Source organism: Pimephales promelas, chromosome 25, assembly GCF_988280905.1.
Source record: "Pimephales promelas chromosome 25, fPimPro1.hap1.1, whole genome shotgun sequence".
NCBI lineage: Eukaryota > Metazoa > Chordata > Actinopteri > Cypriniformes > Leuciscidae > Pimephales > Pimephales promelas.
The window spans coordinates 22,053,128-22,066,502 of record NC_142793.1 but is presented as its reverse complement, the minus strand read 5'-3'; the positions used below and the strand labels follow the sequence as shown (position 1 = coordinate 22,066,502).

The window sequence follows — 13,375 nt, the reverse complement described above, 5'->3', positions numbered from 1 at the left end:
CCGTTTCTTTTCGTTCTTATATTCTTTCACACTGAATGAGCAAACCGTCATACAACACAAGGCACAGAGTGATTGTATATTCTGGGGGTGACAGTTAAGAGGTTAAAGCAAAGCACCGCCACCACTGAACTTTATATCTCAGTGCTGGGCTCTAGAAAGTAGATAACAGAAAATAACCGAATCGTACAATGTTTTGGTTTTTTGCAAGTGCTGTTTTACTTGTATTTGCATTGAAATACAGGTATCCTTACTTTATCAAAGAGGCAACGTACTTCTATCGAGTAGCATTGGTTGGATATCGTCTGACAAAATACATCAAATCCAAACCTTTCTATTCTTTAGTGGATCGATTCTTGGATTCGGTTCGGAAGAGCCCACACAAAGCGTTCATTCGGTTTCAGGATCAAACATACTCGTATGTGCAGTCGGATAAACAGATTAATAAAATCGCGAGGAGTTTGTTAAAACACGCAGATCTTCATGAAGGAGACACAGTTGCGCTTCTGTTGGGGAACGAGCCCATGTTCGTGTGGATTTGCTTGGCTTTGGCCAAGATCGGATGTTCTGCTGCTCTTCTCAACCATAACATCCGATCCAAATCACTGCTGCACTGTTTCACCTGCTGTGAGGCCAGGGTGCTGATCGCTGGGCCAGGTACACTTCAAACTTTTATTGGGCAAGCTAATCAGTGCTTGATTTAGGCTACTAACTGTAATGTACAAGCTGTTACAAAAAAACTGTACACAGTATGTGAGATGTCTCTCTCTGATGGAGACAGTGTGTGTCAAATTATGTTGCGATGCAATGTTACCAAATGAACATTTGTGTATTTTCTTACTTATTGTGATTTGCATTTTTAACAGTAATTTTAAACTTTTGTTCAACACTTAAAATATGATTGTGTGAGTGGATAACATACAGTCCAGAAACACAAGTTGTGTCACAAATGATGCACTTATAAAATGCACTGTGAATGTACCCAATCCTGTAGTACAAACATTTTAGAAGGTTCTTTTTTTATTTTTTTTTAGTGCATTGTAGTCAGATAGCCCCAGGAAATCTGCGACATTTGAAGGCATGGTTGCATCCGAAATTGCACACTCTCTTGTGTGGGTATTTATACTTATTCAAAAAGTATGTTTTATATCATATTTTGTAATCTGAATATACTACATTAACCATGTTTTCATTATCATATGACCCACCAATATTTGGGTTCCTTCACCTCCCTTCACAAACCCTCTCCCGTGGCCTCATGGGACAGTAAAGTGTCCATGTAAACACACTCAGAATGTCACCAGAAGTAGTATCCATTCCATTCTAGGTACTTTTTGCAGTAGCACCTCAATGCAGTACATGAGATCCACGGGGAGGAGTCGGATCAAGATCTAAGGGGTGGAGATGGGTAGGATTAGGGTTGGGTTTAGGGATCAGGGGGCGGAGTTGAGTAGGTTTAGCTGTATGTAAGGTGGGAGGAGTTGGATCTGGATACGACTCCTCCTCATGGATTTCATGTGAGAACCAACTCACTTTTATGAGTGCTGGATTTTCTGACACAAGCCAACTATATTTGTCATATACTGTTTTTCGTTTTTTGGTTAATTAAGTGCATCATCTATGTATTTTGTAACCGTTTTCTTTAAGGAGTTTTCCTTGTGAACACACTGCTCACTGTTTAAACTACAAAAGCATAGTGTGTAAGTTCACAAATTGGGATGTGGGACTTTTTGTCCTCGCACGAAACTCTTTGTACTTTGTACTGACTCGTCGATCTTTAGCGACCCCTAGGGTTGGGGTCTCATCCAGTGTTATTTTGGTTTTCTGACAAGTATCCCGTAAAGATTTTAAAAAAACACTGACTAGATGACTCAAACTGAATATAAACACTTGTGTAGAACTGCAGGATGCTGTTGAGGAGGTGCTCCCCGCGCTGAGAGAGCAGGGCGTCTCGGTCTATATACTGACTGACCATGTGACCTCCGAGGGAACGAAAAGTCTTACAGACAAGATCAAGCAGGCCTCAGATGAGCCTGTTCCTGCAGACCTGAGGGCAAACGTTAACTTCAACAGCCCAGTGGCGTACATCTACACGTCAGGCACCACGGGTGAGACTGGATTCAGGGGAAGGGGAATGGATGAAAGTGTCAGTAATAGGATAAATCTGTAATTACTAAATGAGTGCATGTTCTGCAGGTCTTCCAAAGGCAGCGGTGATCACTCATCGGAGTCTGTGGACCACCGCCTCCTTCCAGTCCATTTGTGGTGTGACGTCTGATGATGTGGTGTACGTCTGCCTTCCCTTGTATCACAGCGCTGGCTTTGGCATTGGATTCGCAGGTGCTATTGAAAGAGGTTTGAAATCATTATTTTTTCTTTTGTATTTTGTGTTGGCTATCCAGACACCTCATCATTGATAAGATAAAAACAATAGTCTAATGTTTTGTGACAAATATAACTAGATGTCTTTAGAAATGTTACTTCTTTTTTTATTCGTTTGGCTTGGTTTTGTGTTTAGGATCTACTGTTGTCCTGAAGAGCAAATTTTCTTCCTCTCAGTTCTGGGACGACTGCAGAAAATATAATGTTACTGTGATACAGTATGTTGGAGAAACAATGCGCTACCTCTGCAATACACCAAAGGTATTGAAGCATTTAAGAAGCCAAACTGCACGGAATCTTCCTCTTTTGCTCATCTACAGGAATGTTGTGCTGGTTGCACACTGATGTATGTTGGCTTGTTGTCCTTTGAGCAAGGAGTAAAGAAAGAGGTCAAACTAATCCATTTCATTAGAATCCAGGGTGTGTGTTATCAAATAGTCACCTAAAACAAGCACCATGTTGTAGGGGTAAGTGGTGTCATGCGTCATGACTCTAATAATTCTTTTTTTACAACATTTACTTTTATTCAGCAAGGACTATTTTTTTTAAGGAGTAGTTGACTTAAAAAAAGCCTGATAATTTACTCACCACCTTTTCATCCAAGATGTCCATGTCTTTCTTTCTTCAGTCAAAAAGAAATTAAGGTTTTTGATGAAAACATTTCAGGATTTTTCTCCATATAATGGACTTCAATGGGAACCAAACAGTTCAAGGTCCAAAAGACAGTTTCACTGCAAACTGTTCAAAGGGCTTTAAACGATTTCAGACGATGAATAAGGGTCTTATCAAGCGAAACGATCGCTCATTTAAAAAAAATAATAACAAAGTTTAAGTTTTATAAGCTCAAATGCTCGCCTTGCTCTGTACTGCGATGAGCGTTCGTGACTCTCTCGTTCACGAATCTTTTTTCGAGTCATTTTGTTCATTCAAAAATCGTTCCTCAAAATATCTTGCTTTGTGTTCGGCAGAAGAAAGAAACTCATGCAGGTTTGCAACAACTTGAGGGTGCGTAAATGATGACAGAATTCTCATTTTTGGGCAGAGTATCCCTTTAAGATAATTTTTGGATGCAACAGTTGCAAAAATGGGGACGCATCTTACCCCACTTTCCGCTCCACTGTTTGCGACGCTCTGTATACTAGTCTGTTTCTCATCTTTGTTCTCTTCCCACACAAGCGCGTTAGTGACAAAGTACACAACGTTAGGATCGCCATTGGGAACGGGATGAGGCCAGAGGTCTGGAGGACGTTCATCAGCAGATTCGGTCACGTTGACATCAAAGAGTGCTACGGCTCAACCGAGGGAAACTTGGGCTTTTTTAACTTCGCTGGAAAAATTGGGGCTGTCGGTAGAGTGAACTTTTTACATAAGGTAGACTTAACTAGTCAGTAAATGCACTCTTTACTCTTTAACTCACAATTCATCAAATTTCTCATTTCATCTGTATGAAAACGTTAATGTTGTTTCAGAAACTGTATCCACATTATGCATTGGTTAAGTTTGATAAGGAAAAAGAGGAACCTGTGAGAAATGCAAATGGATTTTGCATAGAAGTAGCTAAAGGCAAGTAAAAGAGTTCATTTTAATGAAGAAACATGTCTGTATGCATATGAAGAATATAATAAGCAAAATTGTGTTGTAAAAGCAAGAATGTTGTCATTGGCTGTAATACAGGTGAGACGGGTCTGCTAGTATCACAGATTACCCAGAAGTCCCAGTTTGCTGGATATGCCAGGGATCCGAAACAGACGGAGAAGAAAAAACTCTACAACGTGTTTGAAAAAGGAGACATTTACTTCAACTCTGGAGATCTGTTGAAGATAGATCGTGAAAACTTCATCTACTTCCAGGATCGGGTGGGCGACACCTTTAGGTGAATAAACGCTATAAAAACGTACGCCTATAATGGCACAATCAAAAGGCGGAATTGAAAATAAACGCATGGTTCTGTTCTCAGATGGAAAGGGGAGAACGTTTCCACAAATGAAGTGTCGGACATCTTGACTAATGCGACGTGTATCGAGGAAGCAAATGTATACGGCGTTGCAGTTCCAGGTTTAATGCCATTTCACTTCAGAAATCAGAAATCATCCAGTTGACTGTCATAACATTGGTTCATATTTCTCCTAACCTGACACACTTGACCTTTTGTTGAACTTGAAGGGTATGACGGGAGGATAGGAATGTCTACCATCACATTGAAGAAGGACCTTCAGTTTGACTGCGATGGCATTTTTAGTCATGTGACCACTTACCTCCCCTCGTATGCCAGACCACGTTTCATAAGGATCCAGGTAACATCATAACACAAAGCATGCGCAAATAAGCTCACTTTAGGTTGATTCAATATATTTATATTTCCGAATGCACCGAAATCTAAATAAGTCTATGTGTTTCTGATTGCAGAAGAGTTTGGCTGTAACCTGCACCTTCAAACAGCTCAAAGGGAAGTTGTCAGAGGAGGGCTTCAACCCTGCTGCAATCTCAGATCCTCTGTTTGTTTTAGATGAGAAGGTGAACAGCTACAGACCGCTGACTCATGACACATATCAGTCCATATTGGAGGGTCACTTCAGATTGTGAAGAGCAGGATTTGCTCTTTATAATATGTTCTACATTTAATAAGAGAAGTCAAATCTTTTATTTGTTCTGATTCCTAAATCTACATTTACACTTACAGGACTGCAACTGTCCAGAGATCACAATTAACACACACACAAAAAAATGTTTCAAGTAAATTGTGTTGTTTTTATGTACCAATTTAAATATATATATATATATATATATTTAGCTTATTTTGTATATTTCAAATCTCTTGAAGAAGTTTTCACATATGCTTTCATTTGATATCACCCTATCATTCAGAAGTTTTCACTGACAAAAAGGTAATAAAAGTTTGAAAACTACTTCATTGGCAGTCTGAAAAGAGTCTTTCTAAGAATTTGATACTTTCCTCTGTAGTCTGTTGTCTGTATAGTTTTGTAAGAGTTTGCTGTAAGATGATTGGTTCCCACAGAAACCCTCCCAAAGGCTGAATTGGATGAGGGTATATAATACATAAATTATGACTAAAAAATAAATATATAGCCTACGTACGTATGCAATGAGGTAACTTACATGTGAATATAATCACAACTAAGGGCTCAGCGACTATATTAGGGTTTCAACTTTCAATTATTATTATTTATTATTTTATACAATGTTACTACAAATTTACTACAAATAATACGGGTGCATTTTTTTTGTTAGAAATTATTTTATCTAGTTAATTGGTTAACCGGCATTCTTTCTGACACAACAGCGCATTGGTATGGTAAGCGCCACTGCGCAGGGATACGATGATGAGCTGTGTTGCACGGAGCAAAGGAGACAGGGTTGAGTAAATCGTCCATATTAAAAAATTAAGGAGAGAAAACACAAGACTTGAACTCAGATCTTCTTGATTAAAGCCCAACGCTTTATCAATTGAGCCACTGAATCTGTTGAGAAAACACAAGACGAATCCTTTCCTTAAATCACCTCATGCACTCTCGCGCTCTCACGCGCACGCACGCATATAACCGTTTTGCGGAAGGTTACTGCTCATAGTTACTGCTACGACCGAAACGTAAGCAAACCGCGAATGAACAAATACATTCGGTTTCATTTAACTACAAACTTGTTTGTATATTTTTAATGATAGAATACAAAACATGCTAATTTGCTGTAGTCTGAATATTTGACTGTATATTACCATCGATATTTTTAACTGATATAATATCAATATCTAGCCTGGATGCCAGCCTGAACTCCGCCCGAGTATGACGAAGTCAGGCTAGTCAATACCATAATATCAACCTACCTACAATATATAGGTGCCAGGGATTATTTGGTCTTTTCAAAACTTTTTTGGTTATCTGTGTAAAAAAAGCCTTGTGTTATTATATTATGAGTAATAAATTAAATTTATCTGAGATTTTAATTAGTCTGTTTTTAGTGAGGTTATTTAACGTCATTGGTCTTCTTCAGTATGATGGGTGCTGTAATTCAGTAGCGTTTGATAAGCAGCAGCTTTGATGGAAATGCAGCGACCTCTTCTGGACGATTACGGCATCATGATATTAACTTTCGTTTGCTCGTGCGTGGAAAGTTCATACGTACAATAACGTTAGCCAGCCTACCGTAAAAACGGACATAGATCGAGCGCTATAAAATAAGAATTAGCTTGAATAAAGATTTATGACATGCACAGATTACATCATCGCGCAACTTTACAGACTGTCAAATAATAGTCCATACTTCAACTGAGCTGAACCAGAAAAACAAACCGCAGTGGTACTGCATCTTTGACACTTGCAAGAGCTGTCTCATATAGACTGCGCTTTGACTCTGGTAAGACCTTATTTCACCCGAGTTTAATGTTTGATATGCGTCAAAAATAAGGTTTTGCTTCTACACCTAATATAGGAATATGTTGTTTATTGTTATCCTGGCTGCACGCACACACACAAAGCTGTTAGCAATTTGACTACGCACGTAGGCTATACAGCTGACTTGAAGCGTAAAAATGATAATTCTAGACGTAGACAGCATATATATCCTACGTTTACATGCTTAAATGTTATTGATGGGAATTTAGTCAGTGTTTTGTCAGTGATAATGGAATGTCCTTTCATTGCTAGACAGTATAATACGCCTAGGGAGTCTGTTCAACTGGTTTTGAGACATACAAAATGCTGTCTAGGTAGGCAGCTCAGTAGTTTTTGAGCCACATCCATATAAAATGCCAGGTATCATGACTCAGCTTTAGTTTAAATATAATTACGTGTTGGGTTGGAATGATAGTGAATATGTGTTTGACTATCTATGTACCATGGCACAGTGTTTCATCAAACAGACGTGAGGAGGACTCTCTTTCTACGCTCAGCTTTGAAAATAAAAAGGCGAGTAGATGCATGCTAGATCTTTAAATGGAGCATACTATTTACATTCTTTTCATTTTTAAACATTACAGTACGATTGCAATTTTACATTATTACAAGAAGACTAGATTACACAATAGTCTTCTTCGATGCTTTTTGGGAAATCACCACAAAAAAAGGGTGACTTTTGAGAACCTGTCAGCACAACCTCTTTAAAGTGTTATATGTTTGGAGATTTAACTAAATTCAATCTAGGGAACGAATAAAACAAGGCCATGAATTATTAAGTTAATAAATGACAGTGACAACTAATTCTTAAAAGGATAGTTCACCCAAAAGTGAAAATGTTGTCATCATTTACTCCAAATTCAGTCGATGGAACACAAAAGAAGATATTTTACAGAATATTGGCAACCAGTAAAGATTAGCCATTGACTTCATAATATTTTTTTGTTCCTACTATGGAAGTCAATGGCTAACTATTTGATTACCGAGTCCGAGATTCTTTAAAATATCTTCTTTTGCATTGTTTGGGTGAAATTTCCCTTTAATTTATGGCCATGATATCAGTTTCTTGTATGGGGCTCCGGATTTATGTGCTGGCTATGATGAATATTCTATATTTTATGACAAAATAGTGGATCAAAATAAAACAATAAACATATATAGAATTTTTTAAAACATTGTCGATTAATAGAATAAAATAATCTTTTATGTTCATCCTGATTAATATATATATATATATATATATATATATATATATATATATATATATAATCTTAATCTGTAGTTTTTTCATCAGTGTTTTTTGATTGATTAAAGTGGTCTGAGAGAAAAATCAACTGTTTTACCAAATGAGTTGCCTAACAGTTGCACAAAATACATTTAAAAAGGGACTAGTATTTGGTAATTGGAAAGATTGCATATTTTGTTATATTGCAGTGCTCAGCATGGCAGGCATTCTACACCCACAGCTATTGCTGTTGTCCAGGCAGTACTGCAGAGTTTTCTCTGTCATGAACTCACAGATTCACTCCAGCTCTGGGCTGGCCTCTAAAGACCACTACAAAGTTCTCGTGCTCGGTGGAGGGAGCGGTGGCATAGCCATGGCCGCACGCCTGAAAAGAAAGGTTGGCGCGGAGAACGTGGCCATCGTGGAGCCTAGTGAGGTATAATGCACCAGAGTATTTTTAGTTGAACTGCCCCTTTAAGAGACCACATGTGCCTGGTTATTCTTGAAGTGTCACGTAATGGCATTCAGGTTTAACAAGTTCCTGTTTAGTGCATGGACATGTACCCTTCAAAAGCTTCGGGGTGTGTAAGACTTTTTTTTTCTTTTTAAATAAATCAGCAAGGACACGTTACTGTAACTTGATCAAAAGTGACAGTAATGCCATTTATGTAGTTATTACAATGTAGACAATTCTTTTTCAATTCTTGTTCAAATAAATGCTGTTCTTTTTCTATTTATCAGAGAATCCTGAAAAAAAAGTATCACAGTTTCCACAAAAATACCCCCCCTTTAAATAGTTTTTACTATGTTTGATCCAATATATGCAGCCTTGGTGAGCAGAAGAGACTTTTATTGAATTGTTCAAAACTCAGCATGACATTTAATGCATTTTTTGATTCCAGACGCATTACTATCAGCCTATATGGACGTTAGTTGGCGCAGGGGCTAAAACGGTTGCTTCCTCTGCGCGATCAACAGCGAGTGTGATACCATCAGGGGTGACGTGGGTCAAGTCCAAAGTGGCAGAATTTGACCCTGAGAACAACACTGTCCACACAGACTCTGGGAAAAAGGTATGGAACGGTATTTAAGTTGATGGTTACACTATTAATTAACATGTATCAGAGTATCGTGTGTCAGTGTTGTTTCTGCATATGATTAGTATACAAAAGGGTCTTTTTGACAAATGAAAAAATGGGGATTTTTGTTGTGCCATTGAGATTACAGTGCACATTTTATTGAACCCTGAAGGTGTGTCGTCATAAAATAATCAGAGTAGAACATGTTGCAAAACCAAAAGGAATGTCATAATGCCATTGTTAAATTGCAAGATAATTCAGAATGCTCACTTAAATCAAACCTAGCTTTAGTATTTTTTACTAATTAAATGTAACTGTTTTTCTTCTCTCAGATTTCCTATGATTATCTGATTGTAGCTCTTGGGCTTGAACTGCACTATGAAAAGGTATGTTATGAATGTCATTTGGATTTCCATATGCATGATGTGAAACCTTTACAGGAAACATTCTTGAATCTTTCATCATTAACAGTTTGGCTGTGGTGTTATTGCCACATCACTCCAGGATGTTTCCAATCTTAATGTCTTGTTAATTACATTTGTCTGTCAGTCTTATCAGATATCAAAGTTCAAGTATAATTTCAACCTTTGTTCTGTTTTTTTTTAATGTATTCATACTTGACATGACTGTATATGCAAAGAAATATAAAAATGTACATGTTTACACAGTGTGAATCATGGAATAAGATAACTCTGGATTAATAAACTCAGGGTTAACAAATTATCCAATTTAAAGTGGCACGTTAGAGTTTTGTTCTCAAAGCAACAATCCAATTGAATCCCTTCTGCTTATTACAGATCAAGGGCCTGCCAGAAGCGTTTGAACATCCCAAAATTGGTTCAAACTACTCCGTGAAAACAGTGGAAAAGACGTGGAATGCCTTGAGAAACTTTAAGGAGGGAAATGCTTTGTTCACCTTCCCAAACACTCCCGTCAAATGTGCAGGAGCTCCTCAGAAAATCATGTATCTCTCGGATGCCTTCCTGAGAAAGGTTTAATTCTTGGTCTACGCATTGTGTTGTAAATCCCATTGTACATTAATCATCACCTTTTATTAATACACCTACAGAAATAGCTTTTACTATATTTTTGGACTTATGGTAATACCATGTTTTTGGGGACATATCATGTATTTGACATGTAATATGACAGTACCATATTTTGTGGACATGAACAAGGGTGATACCATGATTTGGGCCACATATCATGGCAATACCATGCATTTATTACATATATCATGGCAATACCATATTCTGTGGACATTTTGGGCAAATATCATTATAGTAACCATGTATTTTGGACATGCACCATGGTAATACCATGTTTTGTGGACACAAACAAGGGTAATACCATGTATTTGTTGTTTATGTATCATGGCAATACCATATTCTGTGGACATGAATAAGGTTAATAACATGTTTTATGGGCATATTTGGACATGTGGACACAACCAAGGATAATACCATGTTTTGGGCAAATATCTTGGCAACACCATGTATTTTGTACATGTTTCATGGCAATACCATGTTTTTATATGATTTGAAGTAGAGCCATTTAAACACAATGGTAAATTAATATCATTTAGTACCATAGTATTAACACTTAAAACTATCACTGTACCATGCTACCGCCACAATACATTTAAGACTCCAAATGACCAATCATAATCAAAGAATTGATAACGTTTTTCAACAATGTTTTGTTTTTGTTTTTTAGACAGGAAAAAGGTCCAAAGCCAACATTATTTTTAACACCTCCTTACCAGTGCTGTTTGGGGTCAAGAAATATGCAGATGCCTTGTGGGAGATTGTGAAGAAACGGGACCTTAATGTAAACCTCAGGCAGAACCTCATCGAGGTCAGGGCAGACCAACAGGAAGCTGTTTTTGAGAATCTGGACAAACCTGGGGAGACAGAGGTTTTCAAGGTAGCAATTGTTAAATTTGTCACACATAAAAAAAAAAACCATCACATTTTCTGTAGATTGAGTGTGTCACTTCATCTTGGTCATAGTACGAGATGATCCACGTTACCCCTCCGATGGGACCACCTGCTGCGCTGAAAGGCTCCTCATTGGATGACGCGGGCGGCTGGCTGGATGTAAATAAGTACAACCTTCAACACAAGACGTATGCCAATGTATTTGGTATCGGAGACTGCACCAATCTACCCACGTCCAAAACGGCAGCAGCAGTAGGTAAAACTATCCATTTTTTGATATTATGTAATTATTGTGGTGCTCTCTGGGAAAAGTAGGAGGTAAATCCTTGCTCATTAAACCTTTTCTTAATTATCAGTACTCATCAGACAGATTCTAGAACCTGTTTTTTTTTTCCGTTTTCCACAATTAGTAGTTTCTTGTGAAGTGATTTCCCATTCGTTTAGAGTCGATTTCTGTAATGAGAGTTGTTTCACTGAAATGAGATGACCAGGAGAATCACATGACTATAATCCTCTGCAGCTGCACAGTCTGCTGTACTCGACCGAACTATCAGCAGAGTTCTGAAGAAGCAGACGCCGGATAAGGCAGTAAGTATGTTTGAGGATAAACATTAATGTGCTTTGCCTCTGTGGAAGTGCAATACTGTGCTATCTCTATTTCCTGTGTTATCCAAATGAACACCTCCAGGGGGCGCAGTGTTAAAATAAACAATAACATAATCATACTGGATACTGGCTTTGAGTCTAACATGGATCCAATCCTAATATAGATTGGTGTGGTGAAGTATATTTTTGTCGCATGACTCTCCTGAAAGTTTAAGTTATAATAGATTGCAGTGAAAGGCTGTGAAAGCGGACTAGTGATTAAATGAGTTCACTTGTTTGACTGATGACGTTTAATGTCCCGCGACAGGTTCTGTAGTCCCATTAAGATATTTTTTAGCAACCGCCTTTTACAAGACAAATAAAAGCTGTAAATAACCCAAGAGGGCTTTACTGGTGTATTTTATATCACTGAAAAAAAAAAAACCATTGACTTTGGGACAATGGAACCAGTTTCTGGGTTTTGGGCCACAAAAGTACGTCAACCCAGCACCAATATATTACTCTTTAAAGGGACACTCCACTTTTTTGGAAATGGGCTCAGTTTACAACTCCCCCAGAGTTAAACCGTTGAGTTTTACCGTTTTCGAATCTATTCAGCCGATTTTCTGATTTTAAGAAGAATATCAGTAACCAGACAGTTTCTGGTCTCATTGACTGAAGTCAATGAGACCAGAAACTGTCTGGTTACTGATATTCTTCTAAATATCAGATAATCGGCTGAATGGATTCGAAAACGGTTAAACTCAACGGTTTCAGTTCCATGCCAATACAGAAATAGTACAAGTAGAATGATGGTATGCTGTTCCAAAAATATATTTTTTTCTTATATAACTACACATACAAGTAAAAAGGACATAAATAATGCATATATTCATACATTCATTGGATTAAGGATATACTAATAAAAAAAGTCATTCTAAATAGCTAAATATTACTTATTGCAAACTAATTATTAATAATAAATGCTAATTGTTTTTTGCATGTTGCAGTATGATGGCTACACCTCATGCCCTCTGGTTACAAACTACAACACAGTCATCTTGGCAGAATTTGATTATGACGGGCAGCCGCTGGAGACGTTCCCTGTGGACCAGAGTAAAGAGAGCAGGGTCATGTACTACATGAAAGCTGATGTCATGCCTCACTTGTATTGGCATGGACTTCTCAAGTGAGTACTGCTGATCTAGTACTGATCTCAACTTACCCTTTTGATTATAAGCCTGACATTTTTTCTCTTCCTTTTTTGTTTTTCTTCCTTAAGGGGTTTTTGGGGAGGCCCAGGACCATACCGGACCATCATGCATTTGGGAATGAAATAGAACAAACCTTTAAAGGGAACAGATCAAAAATGTATTTTTTTTTTTCCAATTGTTAACGAATTCCTGTTTGTTGGTGCTTGACTTGCACACATTAATATCCACAGATGCCTGCTATAAAATATAGTTTGCTAGCTATAGTACAATTTCTAATTACAGTGCTATAAAATAGTTTTGGCTACAGCATCCATGGAAATACATTAACTACTTGTGAGCTGTCCTAGTCATATCATGCAGAAAGCATTTTTAAAATGTGAAAATAAAGAACAGATTCTTTATGAAGTTTGTATTTTGACTCTTGAATAATTAGACAGACTGTCTGGTTTCTAGACTGACCGACCGACGGTCAGACAGACAGACAGACAGATAGATAGATAGATAGATTTCTCTATCTATCCTGTAAGTTTGACATTTCGCCGCT

General features: G+C 37.7%; 2 protein-coding genes across 3 annotated transcripts; both read left to right on the top strand.

The window, feature by feature from the left end:
* The first annotated feature begins 78 nt into the window (after positions 1-78).
* On the top strand, positions 79-5,285 carry slc27a2b (solute carrier family 27 member 2b). Its single transcript, XM_039646899.2, has 10 exons — positions 79-654; positions 1,896-2,105; positions 2,194-2,352; positions 2,516-2,640; positions 3,556-3,750; positions 3,849-3,942; positions 4,054-4,252; positions 4,337-4,434; positions 4,543-4,673; positions 4,786-5,285. Exons 1-10 carry the CDS (start codon positions 189-191, stop codon positions 4,960-4,962), a joined length of 1,854 nt encoding a protein of 617 aa, XP_039502833.2. The 5' UTR covers positions 79-188; the 3' UTR covers positions 4,963-5,285.
* Positions 5,286-6,475: 1,190 nt separating this feature from the next.
* On the top strand, positions 6,476-13,236 carry sqor (sulfide quinone oxidoreductase). 2 transcript variants are annotated; one of them, XM_039695223.2, is made up of 11 exons: positions 6,479-6,750; positions 7,241-7,301; positions 8,223-8,449; positions 8,916-9,086; positions 9,425-9,478; positions 9,890-10,084; positions 10,809-11,018; positions 11,105-11,288; positions 11,553-11,620; positions 12,628-12,806; positions 12,900-13,236. In XM_039695223.2, exons 3-11 carry the CDS (start codon positions 8,231-8,233, stop codon positions 12,955-12,957), a joined length of 1,338 nt encoding a protein of 445 aa, XP_039551157.2. In that variant the 5' UTR covers positions 6,479-6,750; positions 7,241-7,301; positions 8,223-8,230; the 3' UTR covers positions 12,958-13,236. The 2 variants fall into 2 exon arrangements, with proteins under 2 accessions (XP_039551158.2, XP_039551157.2); XM_039695224.2 differs by lacking the exon at positions 7,241-7,301 and having other exon boundaries at positions 6,476-6,750.
* Positions 13,237-13,375: the final 139 nt, after the last annotated feature.

What these genes read in the sequence shown, in the direction of transcription:
- sqor (XM_039695224.2), top strand. Translation starts at nt 8,231, where the DNA reads ATGGCAGGCATTCTACACCCACAGCTATTGCTGTTGTCCAGGCAGTAC. An exon ending in CCATCGTGGAGCCTAGTGAG is followed by an intron (nt 8,450 to 8,915) that starts GTATAATGCACC and finishes TTTTGATTCCAG; the next exon opens with ACGCATTACTATCAGCCTAT. An exon ending in TATTGGCATGGACTTCTCAA is followed by an intron (nt 12,807 to 12,899) that starts GTGAGTACTGCT and finishes TTCTTCCTTAAG; the next exon opens with GGGTTTTTGGGGAGGCCCAG.
- slc27a2b (XM_039646899.2), top strand. Translation starts at nt 189, where the DNA reads ATGTTTTGGTTTTTTGCAAGTGCTGTTTTACTTGTATTTGCATTGAAA. An exon ending in TTGCATAGAAGTAGCTAAAG is followed by an intron (nt 3,943 to 4,053) that starts GCAAGTAAAAGA and finishes GCTGTAATACAG; the next exon opens with GTGAGACGGGTCTGCTAGTA. An exon ending in CACGTTTCATAAGGATCCAG is followed by an intron (nt 4,674 to 4,785) that starts GTAACATCATAA and finishes TTCTGATTGCAG; the next exon opens with AAGAGTTTGGCTGTAACCTG.